General features: G+C 34.4%; 4 protein-coding genes and 1 long non-coding RNA gene across 8 annotated transcripts; 3 read left to right on the top strand and 2 right to left on the bottom strand.

The window, feature by feature from the left end:
* Positions 1-634: 634 nt before the first annotated feature.
* Positions 635-2,202, bottom strand: LOC115446329. The gene is made up of 2 exons (XR_003938906.2): positions 1,377-2,202; positions 635-874 (listed from the first exon to the last, which is right to left on the bottom strand). It is a non-coding gene; the product is annotated as an uncharacterized LOC115446329 (long non-coding RNA).
* An 823-nt stretch (positions 2,203-3,025) lies between these two features.
* Positions 3,026-4,943, top strand: LOC115446327 (G protein-activated inward rectifier potassium channel 2-like). The gene is made up of 2 exons (XM_030172938.2): positions 3,026-3,252; positions 3,327-4,943. The coding sequence occupies exons 1-2, from the start codon at positions 3,137-3,139 to the stop codon at positions 4,351-4,353; spliced, it is 1,143 nt and encodes a 380-aa protein (XP_030028798.2). The 5' UTR covers positions 3,026-3,136; the 3' UTR covers positions 4,354-4,943.
* A 373-nt stretch (positions 4,944-5,316) lies between these two features.
* On the top strand, positions 5,317-19,454 carry LOC115446323 (hepatocyte growth factor-regulated tyrosine kinase substrate). 4 transcript variants are annotated; one of them, XM_030172932.2, is made up of 13 exons: positions 5,317-5,501; positions 5,756-5,840; positions 7,267-7,370; positions 7,513-7,673; positions 10,048-10,163; positions 10,345-10,465; positions 11,039-11,146; positions 15,407-15,572; positions 15,713-15,894; positions 16,251-16,381; positions 16,474-16,600; positions 16,809-17,006; positions 17,176-19,454. In XM_030172932.2, the coding sequence occupies exons 1-13, from the start codon at positions 5,468-5,470 to the stop codon at positions 18,592-18,594; spliced, it is 2,952 nt and encodes a 983-aa protein (XP_030028792.1). In that variant the 5' UTR covers positions 5,317-5,467; the 3' UTR covers positions 18,595-19,454. The 4 variants fall into 4 exon arrangements, with proteins under 4 accessions (XP_030028792.1, XP_030028793.1, XP_030028794.1 ...); XM_030172933.1 differs by having other exon boundaries at positions 5,468-5,501; positions 15,407-15,560; positions 17,176-18,594; XM_030172934.2 differs by lacking the exons at positions 5,317-5,501; positions 5,756-5,840; positions 7,267-7,370; positions 7,513-7,673 and adding an exon at positions 9,849-9,975.
* LOC115446328 (U6 snRNA-associated Sm-like protein LSm5) lies at positions 12,316-12,770 on the bottom strand. Its single transcript, XM_030172939.1, has one exon. The coding sequence runs from the start codon at positions 12,647-12,649 to the stop codon at positions 12,359-12,361; it is 291 nt and encodes a 96-aa protein (XP_030028799.1). The 5' UTR covers positions 12,650-12,770; the 3' UTR covers positions 12,316-12,358.
* Positions 12,948-14,465, top strand: LOC115446326 (targeting protein for Xklp2-like). The gene has a single exon (XM_030172937.2). It carries the CDS (start codon positions 13,046-13,048, stop codon positions 14,453-14,455), a length of 1,410 nt encoding a protein of 469 aa, XP_030028797.1. The 5' UTR covers positions 12,948-13,045; the 3' UTR covers positions 14,456-14,465.
* Positions 19,455-19,807: the final 353 nt, after the last annotated feature.

Here is a 19,807-nt window from a genome sequence, read left to right on the forward strand (position 1 = left end):
ACAATGAAAACAGGTTACGATCGCCAAGGCAAAGTTGGTATTGACCCTTTGTTTGCCCATTAGGATACAAAGCGCGTTGGGAATGTGTTATTTTTAGCCTTTTGCTGAGGATTAAATTGTTAAAACCACTGTTACTAGATGCAAGAATATTTTTACCCAGGCATAAGATCAAAAGAAGATGCTTATTTCTGCAGATGAATACTTCAATGCTCTTCAGCTTCCTTCCAATGCCTCTTCGGATCCCGGATCAATAATAGTATATAATAATAATATCAGCCCTGTATTATATACTGTCCCACTGTTGGGCACGGGCCTCCCTTTACTACTGAGAGGGATTAGGCCTTAGTCCACCACGCGGGCTTAGTGCGGATTGGTAGACATCACACACCCTCGAAAATTTTTACAGAGAATTTCTTTGGCATGCACGTTTGCTCACGATGATTTCCTTCACCGTTATAGCAAGCGATAATTCACAAAAAATAGACACATATTTTTTTTAGAAAGGTCAGAGGTGTGTGCCCTTGGGATTTGAACCTGCAGACATTCGTCTCGGCAGTCCGTTCCACAACCAACTAGGCTCTCGCCGCTTGTTTATTTTTTTGCCCGGATCAATGTCATATTAAAAAGAGTGACATAATTATAATATATTTATGTAACGCCGATATAAATAAATACAAGTTCAAATGATTTCAGTATCCTTTTAACCAATGTGCTCATGTCTAATGTCAGCTAAATAATTCAGTGTTTTTCAAGATTCCTGAGCTTGAGACGTTGTACGTCAAGAAACAACTTCCTGGAGGAACTAGGAACGTGGGAAGCATGACATCCTGCTACTTGATGGAAAATTGTCGCACCAACGTGTGATTGTAGCTGCCTGGAAAGGAACATAAAGTTGAATATACGTATATGCTTTGGAACGGGTAGTAAACGTACCTAATTATTATATCATCAGTAAAGTTCTAACAGTGCGTAAATCATTTTTAATTCATATAATAATGTGGCTCTACCTACTCTCTACCATCTCTTTTTTGTTATTTAGTTGCGTTTATTGTTACTTTACTATACTATACTTATTTATAATCTTACAAAAGACGATCAGACCATGAGTTTCATCTTAGCTATTTCGATTTCTTTTATATGATACATTGCAACAATCATTTTTCAGGTGCGTGCTATAAGCATATTGTTATATTGTTTAGTATAAAATATGATATCTTTTATGTAAGAACAATGCTCGGAGGAATGCATAATGTTACGCAACATATTTACTGAAAGCTTAGAGCAGACCACCTATCTTGTGTCCTTACATACGATCTACAGACATAATATTCAAAATAGATCCAAATAAATCATAATTCGTTATTCCATAAACTCACTAAACAGATTATTTGATAGTAAGCCATCTTCTTTCGCCACTGTCCATGAACAAAAAAAACGACAAGAGATTTTCAAGTGTATGTCATGCATAACCTTACTTATTTGACACAAACAAGTTAAGTGTCGAGTTTAGTCGTCAGGGATAGCAGACCAAAGCTATTAGTTCTGGAAATTAATAAAATTATAACATCTTCCTCAATTACTTGCCAAAACCCACACTATGCAACCATGCAACAAACATGGACATCACGATAAATCTCCGCAATCATACTCGCACCTGCACAAACGACGCAATACATCGCAATGCGGCACCGAGTATCCTCATAAACAGCTATTACACTCTTCATTGACAAAGTCAGTCAACATGACAGATGGTCTGCCGGCGCGGGCGCGTTCAAGAGCACGCCGATTATCGAATTACGCTCCCTGCATGTGTGTATGCTCTTTCGTCTGTCAGGGCCGCTGCTCTTTCCTGCTAGCTCTGGCAGCAAGCATCCCCGTCCGCTGCCGGGCATTCATGGCTTTTTTAACGGATAAAGATGTTAGCTTTATTATTATCGTCCGCACTCTACATAGTAAATATCGGCATTGTGCAGGGTTAAGTGTGAATCGTTACTTTTTGTAAATTGTAACTCGGTTTATCATCGTTTCTCGAATAATATACTCAACAGAGATGGGTCAACTTGACATGGTCTGATGTGTAGTGGTGTACCACAAATATGCCATTATAACCTCGAATAAAGGAATTCTCACCTAAGTAGAAAATACTTCACTAGTTAATTGATTACATAATATTAACGAACTAGATGAAACCAGATAAATATCTATTAAAGGGCAAGTCAGAGTTTCTTTGGGTTATTAAGTTCTGAATATTGTTAAGCTGAGTGTGAATGTTTATAAGTACTATATCGATAGTTAATTTTGTTTCTCGTACAACTTAATCACTTTTTAAAAATACTGTCATGGAAAATGTAGGTAATTCTATTGAAAATGAATTCTATTATATTTTTAGTATGGCTCGATTTTTGACAAAACTTAGGTTTTCAGTTAAATTTTTATTGATAAGTGAGTTAGATAATCACATCTAAAACAAGTACTGCCGCCTCAACGTTATTATACAAGGTCAGATATAGTAATCTGATTTTACGATAAAGTAACTTTTAAAAACACTTGATCGATCAAAATATTAAGATAGGTTATAATTATATTGATTAAGAAAATACTTTTGGTTTATACAAATGTGAAGTACGGTAATATTGTCTAAGAAAGTAAAACTTTCCCTTAAATTTACGTAACAATGATCTTATCTATCCATCTGTACTTAACATTCTAACAAATATACCGACGTCTATTTGTATGTAATGAAGATAATTAAAAAGATGCAAGACGAGCATTCAAAGTAGATTTTTTTTGTAGCATTTGGTCGATTCTCGTTAATACTGCAATATGGTCGTTAAATTAAAGCCTGCTACAATTTAAAATACAAAATATAATTAGCTTCCAATTTAAAATTACTTATTTTTTTTAATGTTTCCATACGACTCATCTGTCTAAAACTCCTTCGCGGAAGAAGTCGCGTGCAATAGCTAGTATGCAAATACTATTATCTTGCATCTACAAATACACTATTTGATGTATCATGTCATTGCGGAAAACACACGTTTGTCAGTTACAACTAAGACAATGCGTAATTAAGTCATATTTCATTGATATCATAGAAAATAGTTTACACTTATTTGTTAAACAAATTTCTCAAACAATGCAAATATACGATACAAAGACATTACTCCCACTAAATGCAAATAATTTATCTGATGCCGAAGGAGAAAATATCCAGATCCCAATTGCACCAATCAAATCGTTAAAATTCCACAGGTAAGAATACATTTTAAGTTTTACATAATTGTGTTTAATACAAGAGATTTTTGTTTAATTAACACTATTTACAGGCGTCTCGCGTGTCACAGAAGTTCAAGCCGAAGAAAAAAGAATGAAAGAGTAGTATTTAAATCAGGTCACTTTAATTTGGAGAAGTCGAAGATATTCCGATACCACGTTTTTCCCGATGTGGTGACTGCATTCATAGAAGCGCGGTGGAGATGGACTCTGGTCTACTGCATCTTGACGTACATGTTTATTTGGCTCTTTTTCTCAGCTGTGTGGTGGATAATCATGTACGACCATGGTGATTTCGAAGATGGACATCTACCAGACCATTTGAACAGTACTTGGACACCTTGTATAAGGCAAATCTATGGTTTTACATCCATATTCCTTTTCAGCGTTGAAGTTCACACAACAGTTGGATATGGAAGCAGAACAATCACTTTAGAATGTCCCACAGCATGGCTGACCATGTGTTTCGAAAGCATACTTGGCACTATTACTCAATCTTTCATCGTCGGCGTCGTTTTCGCGAAACTAACGAGACCGAAAAATCGAGCTCATACATTAATTTTCTCCAAGAATGCTGTCATTAATCAGAGAAATGGCGAAATGTGCCTTTCATTCAGAATCGGAAATACGAGGAAATCAAGGATCATCGACGTCAGTGTCAACGCGTATTTGATTCGGTGCGTCAGATCCGGTGATGTTTTGACTGAACAAATCAAATTGCACTTATCAGTTGACTCGACCGAGAATATCTCATTTATGTTTCCTATATCAGTAGTCCATAGAATCAATGAGAGTAGTCCTTTCTATACACTGTCTGCTCATGATATTTGCAACTCAAAATTAGAAGTCTTGGTGGTTATTGAAGGCGTCATTGAATCTACAGGTCAGCCGGTTCAAGCTAAATCGAGTTATATAGCTCAAGAAATATTATGGGGACGCAGATTCGTGCCAGTTGTAAATTATAGTCAAGGCAAACATGGCTTTGTAATAGACTATTTAAATTTCGATGACTGTCAGAGGGTTGATACTCCACTATGTTCGGCAGAGAAATTAAATACCATTACTTCAACATACTACTAGAGCACAATTTTTTGTATTACTTAGATTTTCGTAAATGTGGGTGTATTATTATAATTAACTGCCTCAGTTCCATGATATCTCTGTAAATTATTTGCATTGCAGTCATCTGCAGCTGTAATGTTGACACCAACATCTTAAGCGCTGTTAACTGGGTGTTACACTTTTGCAAATCCACTTCAAACTGCGATAGCATTCTACTATTTATTTCAAACTGTTTTTTAATATACATTATACTGTTTATGAACGCAGTCATTATTAACTTTGTAATACTTTTTTATATAAATTATGTATCACATAGGCACAATCACTAAGTGTAATAATACTAAACACTTATTTACTAATGTATTAAATTATCACGCGCGGCAACGTAATACGTTTTTAAAAGTTATAATCCTACAAACCACTCTAAATAGTTACACTATGCCATTTTATAGTGATGAGTAATGAAAACTTGGATGATAAAAATTTTGACTGATAAGAAACCGTGATAGAAAATTATTGTTAGTATAGGTGAGTATGAAATAGGCTAATCTGTAAAGTCAATAATAGGTTACTACGTTTTATGATCAATAATAAAAATTTGCTCATTATTCTTTTTTGCTAAACGTTTATACCCAAAAATTATATAAAAATTAACAATATTACGCTCATGCCTTTTGCCCGAAGTGAAATGATTAAATTAAAGCTTTTATATTATTAATTATGCAGTGTAATAAATTTTATTTTAAATTTAAAATTATAAAATAAATATGTAATAAAAATTGTAGTAATTTGGTATTATTCGAATTAAAAATATATAATTACGACGAAAAGTTTAAAATTTTACGCCATCTGTTGACACAACGCAGAACCATAGTGACAGTTAGTGAATGAGTACCAAGTACACTTACTAGATGTCGCTAACAGTAATCAGAGCAAAATAGCGAGAATATCATCCCAAATTAATAAATTCCATAGACTAATGGGTGTTCTTGATAAATGACGTATAAATATTGCCAACATTCAAAAAAACAGCAACTTGACAAAATTGTGCTGTCATATTTCTGTCCATAAAACTCGATAAAACTGATTTGTGTTGATTTTCTAAAACAAAAAAATATTCTAATAGGGTAAAATGTTTAAAAGTAGCAATTTCGACAAGTTACTTGGTAAGTAATGTTAATTGTAAATAGTATCATCGAATTCTAATGTTTTGTTGTGCAAAAATGTTATCCTGGTATTGACTTCCAATATTTTTACGCGATACGATTTTCTCCAATTAGCATTTTGCTTTCTTGTTTCCCACTATTACTTTAGAGAAGAATGAGTTAATTAACATGTCCTTTAGATATATTAATCAATAACGCAATTTGACAATGTCAATGACTGTTTCGTTCCTATAATGATGAAATAATTGTTCTAGATAAAGCCACAAGTAATCTACGTCTAGATCCCGATTGGCCGACGATCCTACAAATTTGTGATCTGATAAGACAAAATGATTGTTCGTAAGTAAATTTTAATACCTACATACCCTTTGTTTATTTTTGAAAAAATAAAAACATGTTACAAAACTTTCTCTTGAGTCTAGACCTATATTTGAAGGTAAAACGGGTTTACAAAAAGCATATTAATACTCATTTGTAGCTATGAATAACCAAGTGTTGCTGACCAGAAAGGTCAGTTGTAAGTTGCTATTTATTATTTACACCAGACAGTCTAATGGACACAATATGTAATTGTGTTAGTACAAATTATTTATATAAGATAAGGTACAAACCTACTAGGATTAAAATGACACTAGTGATATCTTATACTTTTGTAACATAAAATTAAATAAATATAGGAGCACATATCAATTTATGAAAATAAGGTGATGTATATTTAATTTTTTTTTTTTTTTTTTTTGCTTCATTATACGTGAGAAAAACAGGTTTATATATACCCTAACTTTATAATAAATAGCCTATAATAACTATTAAGAACAAACAAAATATTTTTTAATATCATTTAGAAACTTATGTCCCTATTCTGGAATGTTTTTTCAAAAATTACTTAACACCACTGAATATCACCTAAAATAAACTGTATGTATAGTTAAAAAACGTGCCTCCACTTAACATACTGACACTTTTACTTGCTCAAGGAATTTAACCCACTGACAAACTCGGGTTATTTTGTAACTTACCTTAAAGAAGACATAATAAGAGATTTTTGATTTGTAAATATTTTTGTATTCAAATATTTTTTCAATTTTGTTAAAATGGGTTACCAGCGGTTCTTGCAATACTTGTATGATTTTTTATGAGTATGGAGTATGGAGGCAAGAAACCAGAGATTCTAGAGATTTTGCAGAGAACACATTCCTTTTTAAGCTCTGGATACTTATTTATAAAGCTAAAACTACCTTATCTGTATATCAATGATGTAGTAACATCTTTACTCAATTTCCTGTGAAGATCCTCAAGAATAGCTCCAATTTAAACTAAGAATACCCTATTCCAGAATTCCAAGGAAACATTTTAGAAAATTACTGTTTCTATTCAGGAAAAAAAAAGATTCAAAAATCAATTGTAATGATGAGTAAAAAATAATATATCTTTAATACAATAATTTTTAAAACCCCTTACTGTAAACTTTAAATACTGATATGTATAAGTTTTTCATGTGGCTCTACCCACATAAAAGTGAATAAAAATAGGAAAATACCTGACAATATTCCCAAATATATATTATACATGATCTACTTGTTATATATGCTTAAGTTATGTGTTACTTTGAAGTACATATTATAAATTAATTAATCTAAAAATAAAAATGTAGGTAAACTCAAGAATGGTCCATTAGTTTTTTTAACAATATAAAGCTTATTACCTACTGATCATGTTGCCAATTTTAATAGTTCTTTTTTTAATTGCACTTTGTTTCCTCTAGGCCAAAATATGCAGTGGCAAGTGTCAAAAAGAAACTATACTCGCAGAACCCTCACCAGGCAATGTTTGCATTACTTACTTTGGAGAGCATCGTCAAAAACTGTGGTAAGTGTTATGGAAAAAAATTGAGTGCTTCATATATTATGCAGTATAATCCTTAATGAGGGAGTGACAAACCAGAGCTTTTAATAGCTTAGTCTCTGCTGAAAATGTTGATTACATAGAGATATGTTTTTTTTACCGTAAGGTTCTGGAGTACATGATGAAGTGACATCAAAAGGTTTCTGTGAAATGCTACGAGACTTGGTTAAGACCACGCAACACGAAAATCTAAGAAACAAGATACTTGAGCTGATCCAAGCTTGGGCATTTGCATTCCGCAACACACCAAAATATAGAGCAGTTCAGGTAAGTGGAAGCACATTTAGTGTAGATTGTTATTGATGATTGTGTTTCGGGTGGAAGATTTATTCCCTCTGGCCTACCGCATGGCTTATGGGATATGCCTATCTGAGCCATCAAAGAGTTAATTTATTGCACCTCTGTGTACCATTTGAAAAGTTTGTGTTTTTATATTTATGTCACATATTTTGCCAATGTGAAGAGTAAAAAAAAAAAGGTTTGCAGATACTGAAATATAATTTCACTCCAAAGTTACCTATTTATAACATAACATAACATCACGCATTTTATCCCCGAAGGGGCATGCAGAGGCGCAACTAGGGCACCCACTTTTCGCCAAGTATGTTCCGTCCCATGATGTGATAGGGGGCGAGCCTATCGCCATATCGGGCACAAATTCCAGACTCCGGGCTGATACTGAGCAGAAAAACCCAAATATCACTTTGCCCGACCCGGGATTCGAACCCAGGACCTCAGAGCGCTATTGTACCGGACGTGCAATACAACTACGCCACCGAGGCAGTCCTATTTATAAGACCTATATATAAGGTATTTTGAATTATTAATTTAAAAAAGGGAACAATTTTAATGTTTTTATTTTTCAAGTATATTATATAACTAAATATTTTCTTACAATCTCTTACATTTTTGAGAAAACCGTAAGTGTCATTCCAATATACAGTTTTGTGCTAAATTTGTAAAAATAATTTCGAGATTTCTACCAAACATAACACAGAGCAGAACAAGGTCACTGAACTTTTTTGTTCACTTCAAGGTTACATTACAGTGCTGCTTCACCGTATTGATCTAGCTACATATTAAATCTAATTAAGTGTGCTTGCTAGTATTGTGGTGTGATGGTCTGTAATTCATATGAAAATATCAGTGAGAAATCTGTGGTGTGTTACGGTACAAGTGCAGTTTGTGCAGTCGTTATTACCGCCTACGCGCACACATGTAAGCGTTCATTTAATCAGCTGCTGTGTGGAAAATTAAAGTGAATTGTTTTGTTTACTCCTACATGCTGTCAATGTCCGATATTAATTCTATAAATATTTATATTATATAATTAACAATAGTAGACTGTTCTGCACTGGTTTAATGTGTTTTACTTTTAATATTACCGCGCTGTTCAAGTCTCAGTGCCATTGCCGTCATATTCATAGACTAATATATAATACTGGAAATAGACTGGCAACTCTCAGTTTGAAATTTCATAATGTTAAGCGACATCTGGACGCCATACAGGGAAATAAAATAAATATACCTATGCATGTATATGCATATATAGGTTTCTAACTTTCAAAATTATATATTTAATTCTATGTCGACCCATCGGTAGAAAAAGTCGTAATTGTAAAACACTGATTCTTAGTAACAATTTTTGGAATATAATATGCTGTTATGTAAATAACAAATTAGGAATTTATTTTATTAATTGTCAGAATCAGTGTTTTGCAGATCAACTTTGTTCTATGTATGGGTCGAAATGTAATGGTTTGACCCAATTCAAAGATAAATAATACAATAGTATATTTTAAACTAATTTATTTCTTTTACACATTTATTAATACATTGTCTGATGTTCCGGGACATTATGTAAAATGTTTTACAAACAACACTACACTGATATAAATAATTCAAATTTCTTATAGAGAGCCTATCTAATGTATGTCACTAACACTTACACAAACACAGTCAATAGGTATTTCTTAAATACGGAAGAACTGAAGCTCAATTCAACGTAAATATACAACAAAAAACAAAAATCACAAGAAAATGCGCACGAGTATACAAATTTACCGACAGAAAAATATCTTATGACGTTTACTAGAAGTTGCTATTGTTTGTTAGCAGTAAACTACTATAAAATACTAAAAATATTGCTATTCGTCCAAATTTATTTTAAAATTATAAGTATTGTAGATAATTTTTATAGGAAGTAATAAAATCTATTTTTAAAGCATAACTGCTTGTTTAGTTCTAGCTTAAATTAAAAAAATACCAGAATTATCAAAATTTATACGTACTAAAACTAACATATAATGAACTAGTCACACTGAGAAAAGATATTAAGAAATTAGTGCCATGTATAGGGGAGAGATGGCGCTTATTCTAAAAAAAATAATTAGTTCGAAGTTACCAGGGCATGGTCATATTGACGCGCTATTTACACGTCACATCTTATCAGTAGATAGTATGAATCACCTCAGACTCAGAGACAAAACAATCCAAACATCAACACCTTGTATTTCTTTGTGTTTGAAGCAGGTTATCACTTATTAACGATTCAGATATCAAAGTAATGGTAAATAAGTGAAATTAATAATTTAATGTAGGTACAAAGATAAGGAAGATTTATTAATTTTATTGTGTACAGGACACTGTGAACATTTTAAAGGCGGAAGGATACAAATTCCCAGCTTTAAAAGAATCTGACGCGATGTTTTCTGCTGATACTGCACCAGAATGGGCGGATGGCGAAGTATGCCATAGGTTCGTATAGCTTTTATATAATGACAAGGCTCTTATAACAAAGTTAAATAAATGTCTTACACAGCTGTGTGTCACTTTGGTTTAGATCTTGCATGACAAACCTTTTTTGCTATTCACGCCATGACGCAAATGATTGTTTGCACAAAGTTTTCCTTTTTATTAATGGTCTGATTATACAAAGGTGCCGAGTGGCTTTTTCGCTGATAGTCAGAAGACACCACTGCCGTGCATGTGGCCAAGTCTTTTGCCAGCAATGCAGCTCAAAGACATCAACTTTGCCCAAATTTGGCATTGAAAAAGAAGTAAGTAAAATATATCTTTCTTATTAATGTATTATATAGGTATTGCCATACAAAGAGTAACTTTTATCAATTAAAGAGTTTATATTGTGAATGTGATGTACTGAATAGCGTGGTAGTAATTGAGAAATAACAAATAATTCTATAACAATATTCAATAAATGAGAAAACTTATTGGTAAATAATTGAGAGTTTTGTATAAAAACATATAATGACGTTTTCATCTGTGCATTAACTAAAATATACTCCTTCAAAAGTATAGAATTTTTCCTTCCTTAAATGTGTATTTTTCCCTAAGTTATTGTTAGTTTGAAAAAATATACATTTTTTAATGAACTCACAATTTTTGTGGATTTAAAAAGTGATTTATTTATATTATTTTAAATATCTTTCATATACATAGAATATTTATAGGTGAAACCCATATACCACCTCCTCCATCATAATTATGGATATTCTTTGCCTGTCAACCTTAGGATGAAGCACAGATGAATTAGGTTGTATTTGTACTTACAAATTTTAATAAACAAAATTAATGATAAAAAATGAGTTTATATTATATTTTGTTTACCACAGGTGCGCGTTTGTGATGCTTGCTATGACAAAGTGAGCCGACCCCCCACATCATCAGCTAAACTTGAAATAGTGGATACTGCCAATGATTATGGACCTCCGCAGCCTATTGTAAGTTGTGTTTTAATAATTTTGGCTTATACACACGAGGCTTATGTTTTTGTCTGACTAAATGAGTTTTGTCAAATTCTAAAGCATTTCACATATTAAATAAGTGAAATGGTTTAGAATTTTGGATGTAGTGTCCAGATTAAGGGAGTCTGTGTGGTCTTTTCAAAGTTGTTATAATATATGGTTTTGACTGTAAATTAGGCTCTACATAGCTTGTTTTTGTTTTTGGGTTATTATATTTAACTAACACCTTTTTATATAATGAATTATAGTTATCTAGATACATAGAAACATATTACATACTCTTATTATATAAATTGTTATGTTTCAACAATTTCAAAATCGTTCCTCTTTGTTCTTTTTTCATGAAATAGCCAAATCATAATATCCATTATTAAAACTGATATTCCATAACTCCTCTGCCAAATAAAACAAGTAGGTATGTAGATAAGTAAGTAATATCGGTAGCTGTTCACAAGTTAAGGTTATTTTTATCCTGATAATGCAGTTTAGGAACAAGACATAATATTCAGTTTTTATGGAATGTTATTAATAAAATATCACAGTCATATAACTTGAATACACTCATACTTTCTGCAAAGGATTTCCTATCCTCCTTATTGTTAAGAAACCAACTAAGTTTAACCAAATTATCATAAAAGTATCTTTACTTGCTTGTAATGTTCTGTTTGTGTGGATAACAAGAGGACCAACCCACTTGCTTGATACTCTTGTAACTACTGACTAGAGCAAAGCCCTTGTCCTATGCAGGTATTCACAACCAATGTGACTGAGATAGATACTTTAAGTCGCCTACTGATGAAACAGTTTTATCAGTTTGGTTCCTGCCGTGGGCTATGTGCCAGTTATGGCCACCACTGGTTACAATTATAGGGTGTACATATGATAGGACAGAAAATATACTTGACGATTAGCAGCTATAGCAGTTATGTATTTTGCTTTAGGGATATACAATGCAAGATTGCGAGTGAAATGTGTTGGTTGATATAAAGTTGGTATTTTAATATAATATATAATGAAACTAGTTTTACTTAATCAATTGATAAGAGGCCAAAACAGCTCTTGATTTATTTATTTTTAAGAACAAAGCATTCTCAATGTAAGCTTGTATTTTACCATTTTGTTAATAGGTTAGAAAATGAAATTCATTTTTATAATCTTACAAGTACATTTATTTAACCTATATCGTTATCATTGTCCGTCGTATGATTCACCAGGCATTTCGCCTCCCGGTACTAGCATCGCAATGTTGTTACCATTTAGTAAGATTTGATCCAATTTAGTTATTTTCCTTCCTTCTGGCGTTGATTCATATTCAGTGACGTCATCTAACAACATATTGACGAAGTCGTCGAAGCCTTGTAAGGTTCCCACCATTTCTTTGTCGTTCTTCATGATGATGTGAATTCTTGAACCTATGCACTTATCTACCAACTCGAGCGGCAACAATGTATTGGGATTTGGTAATGATGCTTGTGCCATTTTATTGCTTCAAGTGATTATTTGGTATTTTAAGTACCAATACTATTGTCTTATATTTTATATTAAAAATAAAAATTTCACAATTCCCGAAATAAATAAATCGTGTTTCAAGTTGTCAAATATCCGCCATGTAAATTAACTGTCAAGTGTCACTTCATGTTTGACACTTATGATAGAGATTGCGTTCGAAAACTTGCCGGTAAGTAAGTAGGGAACGTGCATATATTTATTTCATCTGGCAACATTTTCATATCATTCATTCCATATCAATCTTTTATGTATCTATGGCAGTAACCGTTTGAAATAAAAGCTTTTCAAAATAACGACGTTCGATTTCAACACAATAACAATTGAGTGGTTTTTACTCGTGTTTGATAAAAATTAGATTTAAACATCATGGCAAGAAATTACGTGACGAACTTTCGCGGTGATTTTACGCCAAACGGGAAATTTTGTGTAAAAGAAGAACCAGTGACTCCTATAGAAGAAGACTTCGGTGATCACAATCATTTGGATAATTCCTTTGAAAATGATTATGGTTATGGTATGAGAAAGTCGATGTCAATGAATGATATAGCCGCCCTTCGCGAAGATCTTGTGAAGCTGGAATTTAATGAAAGTGATTGTTATCAGAAAAGGCGTCCAACTGGAACCCTACAAGATCTGTCGAAAACCAAGTTTGTTTCTATGGCAGAAGCTATTTATCACTATCAAAGGGATACTCCTGGGCGTTTTCATTCCACTAAACCTCAGATATTCCGTTGCCAAGGCGCCGGAGGTCGACCTGGTTTGACGGTACCTGTTTCCCCTATGCTGCGATGCAAAGCGCGGTCGCGGCCCCTTCACATTGAGTCACAGAAGGAAAAAGAAGAAAGGGAATTAGAGGAGATAAGAAAGTTCAAACTCAAAGCACAACCTATACCTAAGTCTGTTATTGAAGGCCCAAAACATTTACCAGAGGTGACTAAAAAACCCCTTACTGTTCCTGAACCTTTCCATTTGACAGAAGTGCATAAGAAAACAATAACATCTACTCCACCACAGAAATTCAAAGCTAGACCCGCCCCAAAACATATTCTCGAAAAACCACAAGTGCTTGTTAAGCCACTTATTCACGTGACTATGCCTATGAGTCCTAATTTTCATTATAAAAAGCCTGCTACTACTGAACAGCATAAGAATGAAAAACAAACAACTCAAAAGCCTGTTGAAAAGAATCTTCCCCGAAATGGGCCACTAAAACCGGAACCATTCTCTTTTGAGAAGCGTGATCAAGAATTAAGACAACGCAGGGAAGAAAGGATTAGGCGTCAAATAGAAGAGGAACGCAAGCAGGCCTCGCAGTTTAAAGCCCAGCCACTTCCTGGAGCAGTTAAAAAACAGATGCGCTGTGGCACTGTTAAGAGCAGTTCATCAACTACATCTTCAGAAAATAAAGAGAATCAATTCCACTTTGAGGCTAAACCACCAGTAGTCCTTTATAAAGAACCATTCAAGCCTGTCCTTCAGCATGTGGTACAAGTGAAATCTGCACCATTTGAACTGACCACTGAGAAAAGGGCACATGAGAGAGAGAAGTTTGAAAAGCAAATAAAAGAGAAAGAAGAAGAAATGGAAAGGATTAGACTTTTGAAGGAAAAGGAACAACAAGAGGCTGAAGAACGGGCCAAAGCGGAGATAAGGGCTAAATTAATTCATCATGCTAAACCAGTCCCTGCTCTGCATCCATTTGTTCCTGAAAAGTCATCTGCACCTCTAACTGTACCTGAGACACCTACATTTGTGAGAAGACTCAAAAAGTGCTGAAAAAAAGACATAATAGATAAAATATGTAAATTAAACTATGATTTCTTCTAGTATACTTAATGGTGAATTGTGACACTTCATTAGATGCATTCTTATCTATAATTAATATAGATTGTGGTATTTAATGTCTAGGATAGATTGGCAAGATTCACCAGAACTTCTCTGATTGATAAATTCAGTAATGAGACAAAAAGTCTGATGAGGACAAAAATATTTTGATTTCATATTTGATTAAGTTAGCAATTAACTCATGTTTTAGGTGTAAATTTGTATGATTATGTAAGATTCTGATAAATGTGCTTGTTTCTATAAATTTAGTATGTCCAATGTAATTCTTATTTCTTGTTATTATGTATCCTATTAACATTTTAGGGTAATTTACAACATTATTTCTGTCATTAAATTACTAGAATTTAAGATTTGTTTATCTTTAATTATGACGATTATACAAATTATTACACTTGCCTATATGAATGTATAATAAAAATATTGTAAATTTAAAGTGATTTATTTTCTTTTTATACCTGTTAAGCTTATTTTTGCCATAATTATTTGTTTAAAATTATCTTGTCATAATGATTTAGTTCAGTGTTAAGTCGCTATGTATTCTCGCTTTTTTTTTTTTGCTATAGTGGTTAGAATTTTTTACTTATTATGGTCATATTTACTGTATGTACAACTGTTTCATCTAAGCCTACTACTAAATATTGTGCTGCTGAAGTAAAAATACACACACTATTTTAGGCAACATTGGAGTAGCATGTAGTTTATCATTAATAATATTATTAATTACTTACTTTTAGTTACTGTCTTTTAGAAGAGATATTCACAGTAAACGTTAATACATCATAGACACAAGCTGTCGAATAGAACTTGTAAACCTCTAAACTTTAAACCTTGTGAACCTCTAAACCTTAAATTGGTATTAACTACATATATTTTTATGATCAGAAGCGGCCGGGTGGTAAAACTGCGGAAGAGCTACAAGAAGAGGAAGAGCTGCAGCTGGCACTTGCTCTCAGCCAGTCTGAGGCCGAACAAAAGGAGAAGGAGCGCAAGTCTCGAGCGCACATCGCACCGGACCCCACGCCACACCATCCCACTGGTAAATCGACATGTATGTTCAATAACATACTAACAAATCTATAATAACCTGTACTTACTCGTGCTTTATGTGTTGAGTCGCTTTCGTGTGTTTTGAGATATTTCAATACTTTTAAACAATGTATTTAATTATCGCCAAAAAAAAATTTGTAGTGTCACCAACGCCGTCATCGGTGAGCGCATCTCCGGAGCACAGCACACAGGCCAATTCGGAGCTGTCCCGGTACCTGGACCGCAATTACTGGGAGCAACGGCTGTCGCGCGACACTGCCGCCGCGCCCACCGCGCCTGCGCCCGCTTCCCACACCTCGCACTCGTCGCAAGACACCGTTGAGGTATGTATGATGCACCACATTGCCAAGCGCCAATTCTGCAGGACTGAGAGCTTGGCATTTTAGGATAGAGTTAGCCAACTTGAATGGAATCATAAGCCATGTTGTAAATAACATTCTTTGGTATAAATAGGTGGAGCAATTGGGCGCTAAGTACTAATGGCTCAAAGAAGGTATAACGCCTATTGTTTTAAATGGTGAAAAATTTCCGTTGACCTGATTTACACCTACTTCTTAATAAATACAGAGGTTATTGCACATTATGGAAAACCGTGATGTAGCTATCAGTGCACTAACCATAAAATGCAGTGTTTTGCAAAATGTAAAATTAATTATAATATTAATATCTACATTTACAGGATTTCACTAAGTTAGCAACTGGGAAAGCGCAAGACGATGACGCCGAGGACAAGGAGATCGATGAGTTTGTGGAATCACTTAAATCCCAAGTGGAGATATTTGTCAACAGAATGAAGAGCAACTCGTCACGGTTTGTTTGCACATTTTGAAATGTTTTCTATACTTCCACTTTCATAAATCATAAAAAATTGTGATATGAATAAATTATTTCTTTTATTGCAGAGGACGCTCTATCGCCAATGATACCGCCGTTCAGACTCTATTTATGAACATAACCGCAATGCATTCGCGCCTTCTGAAATATATTCAACAGCAAGATGATAAAAGAGTGCATTTAGAAAGTTTACAGGTAATATTTTGGCCTAAAAAAGTTAAAAAGTAGTTAATGGTTCTTTGATATACAGCCATCTTCAGCGAATATGATTCACCTCTATATAATTCATTTAGCTTATTGGCAGCAACGTATAATTTTTCCTAGATCAGTGTGTAGTGCAATATGTTTACTCAGTTAAATATAATTTCAATGACATAGGTGTTATGATATAATTTTGTTTTAGGACAAAGTAACTCAGATCCGCGACAGCCGCGCGGCGCTGGACACGTTGCGCGCGGAGCATGCGGCACGCCTCGCCGCCGCCGCCGAGGCCGCTGAGCGGCAGCGACAGATGCAGATGGCGGCCAAGTTGCAGGCTATGCGTAAGAAGAAACACGAGTACCTGCAATACCAGCGACAACTCGCACTCCAACGCGTGCAGGTTACTACAACTTCGCATTTAATATTGGCGCCGAATATTGCCTTGTCCGACCATTGTTTGCTTCAGTGCTTATCATAATTGTATCACAGCATAGCATCCTATGTCATATCTGTGTTTAAAGGCTGAGTGTATGATTTTATTTCAATAAAAAAAACTACTTTATTTGCAGGAACAAGAGCGAGAGATGCAAATGAGACAGGAACAACAGAAACATCAGTACATGATGTCTGCAAATAGTGGCTACTTTATGCCAAGTGTATCTATGCCTCAGTTCCAACCTGGATATCCCAATCAACCAATTTATGGTAATCCACAATTCCATCAGATGATGCCTCAGGCAACCACAGATGGCACTCTGCCTATGCCAGGACAGCCACAAGTATCGCAAGCAAACGCGCCTATGAGTGTTAACCCTTTGGCGACAGTAGCCCAATCAATGCCGCAAATGTCGAACACTTTTGCTATGTCTACATCTGTAGCAGCTATTGGTCAGCCAACAGTTGGTGGTCAACCTGCAATAAATCAGGCAAATATACGTCCACCGATTGGTCAACAATTACCTATGCAGCAGCAAATGATGATGCAGCAAATTCACCAGATGCGTATGCCTGCACAACCGGGCATGCATCAAATGATTCCACAGAATGTTACCAATAGTTTGCCAGGACAACCTACTTTACAGCAGAATGGTCAAAACGCGCATTTGGCAAAACCAAACATTCCAAATCAACCTCAGCAACAAAATTCTATGATGCCTGCCATGACTACAGGCCAACAGAACATGGGTCAACCACTCATTAATCAAAGTAACCCAATGCTTGGAATGCAAATGCAGAACATGAGAAATCTCAATCAGCCAGTTTCTATGCCAGGCTATCCAATGAATATGCAAAATCAACAACCTGGTTCTCATCCTCACAATATACAACAATCACAAATGCCCACTCCAGGCCAACCCATTACATTACCAGGACAGCAAATGATGCAGGGTCAGACATTGCCTGGTCAATCTCAAGTTATGTCACATCCTAACCAAGCAAATCAAAATACGCCATCCCAAGTTCCCCAAATGCCGCAAACTCAGGGCCAACACATGCCTCAACAATCACCACAAGCACCGATAATGACACACCATGGTCAGCCAATGGGAATGATAGGGCAGTCCATGCAACAACCAAATCAACAAATGATGATGCCAGGTCAGCAAATGCCACCTCAAGGTCAAAATAGCCCACAGCAAGCCCAACCTATGCTGAACCAAGGGCAACAAATGCATCCTAGCCAGGGACAACAAATGATGCCTGGACAACAAGTAGGTCACCAGATGCAGGGCAATATGATGCACCAACCTCAGCAAATGCCTCAGATGCAAGGGCAGATCCAAATGGGTGGTACAGGTCATCAAGGACAGTCAGGAGTGCCCACAGGACAGAATATATCAGGACAACAAATAAAAATGCAGCCACAAAACTTTAACAACATGCCCCAAGATCAGCAACAAACTGGAATAAATCAAACTCAGCAAGTTCAAACTCCAGTTAAATCAGAGCATAACAATAATACAGCAGAATTGATAAGTTTTGATTGAAACAAAAATGTTGAAAGATCTGTGTATAATACTAAATAACATTCAATATTTGTTATATCATGTTAATGATGGAAAAGTATGTATTAAAGACTGTATGCAATAATATTAATTGCGCACCTAGAAAGATGATATTGAACCAAAATAGTCTCCTTTAATTCATGAAACGTAGGGTTCATTTGCTGAGGCGTGGCCGAAAATAAGTGTTTAATGCAGATTATGTTATGTATGGCATACAGGCATATACAGGTGCTTAAGCGCATGTGCGTTTGATAGTATGGTTATGAATGATAAAATTAATGGTATAATAAAGCATCTGTGCGTGTAAGTTGTGCTGAGTCGCCTACACCTCGACATACGCTCAGCGTTTTGACATTTTTGTAGTAACTCGGCCATCTTCAAAAATGTTTCAAAATAAGGATTTGTCCAGTTGTATCTAGTGTATTATTTATTAAAAAAAAAGCTTGAGTAGTCCATTATTGAAGAAATATATCTATGCATAATGATATAACTATCTGCTTGTCACATATTTAAAAGTTTATTTAGAGTTCATTACTTATCTTCAAAGAGAATTATCTCTATCAAATGTTAAATAGTTTGAGATTTAAATTGCGAGCAAATCATCACATTTTACTTTTAATTTGCTATAGTGTATCTTGATGTAGACATATTGTAATCTATGTAAATGCAAATGTGTAAAGAAATTATTTTATCTTTCGTAGAATATTTTAGTCATTATTATATAAAATAGAAATTCAAATATTCTTATGTTTTATTTTTTCATTGCTGAGATAATTGTTTTTGTTAAAATATTTTACAATAAGTTATATGATGTATAATACCAATAAACGTTTGAAAATGTATGGCATATTCATTATTATAATATTATCTTGCCAAAATCGTCGATTTCAATAAACGATCCCAATCTGTATAAACTACCTATAACTGAAAAGCCTCCCCTCCTTGCATCAATATATATGTACTACGTACGTACTAGATTTAGCGTTCCGAACATTTACTCTGTTCAACTTAATTGAACTGTTATCTATTCAAACTGATTTTAGTATGGTGTCCAAGTGTAAAGAGAATTATAATAGATGGTGTCAATATTGATGCTTGTGGCTGTGTACGGAAGGGCGTTCATAATATAGGTATAATCATATAGTTTCATCTTGCGATAAGTACCTTTATATCGGTCCTCATCGATCCCATACGA

The sequence above is a fragment of the Manduca sexta genome, chromosome 12 (assembly GCF_014839805.1).
Source record: "Manduca sexta isolate Smith_Timp_Sample1 chromosome 12, JHU_Msex_v1.0, whole genome shotgun sequence".
Lineage (NCBI taxonomy): Eukaryota > Metazoa > Arthropoda > Insecta > Lepidoptera > Sphingidae > Manduca > Manduca sexta.

Coding starts and splice junctions, on each gene's coding strand:
- LOC115446327 (XM_030172938.2), top strand. CDS start 3,137: ATGCAAATATACGATACAAAGACATTACTCCCACTAAATGCAAATAAT. Junction 3,253..3,326: donor AAATCGTTAAAATTCCACAG/GTAAGAATACAT, acceptor CACTATTTACAG/GCGTCTCGCGTGTCACAGAA.
- LOC115446323 (XM_030172932.2), top strand. CDS start 5,468: ATGTTTAAAAGTAGCAATTTCGACAAGTTACTTG. Junction 7,674..10,047: donor CAAAATATAGAGCAGTTCAG/GTAAGTGGAAGC, acceptor TATTGTGTACAG/GACACTGTGAACATTTTAAA. Junction 10,164..10,344: donor GATGGCGAAGTATGCCATAG/GTTCGTATAGCT, acceptor GATTATACAAAG/GTGCCGAGTGGCTTTTTCGC.
- LOC115446328 (XM_030172939.1), bottom strand. CDS start 12,649: ATGGCACAAGCATCATTACCAAATCCCAATACATTGTTGCCGCTCGAG.
- LOC115446326 (XM_030172937.2), top strand. CDS start 13,046: ATGGCAAGAAATTACGTGACGAACTTTCGCGGTGATTTTACGCCAAAC.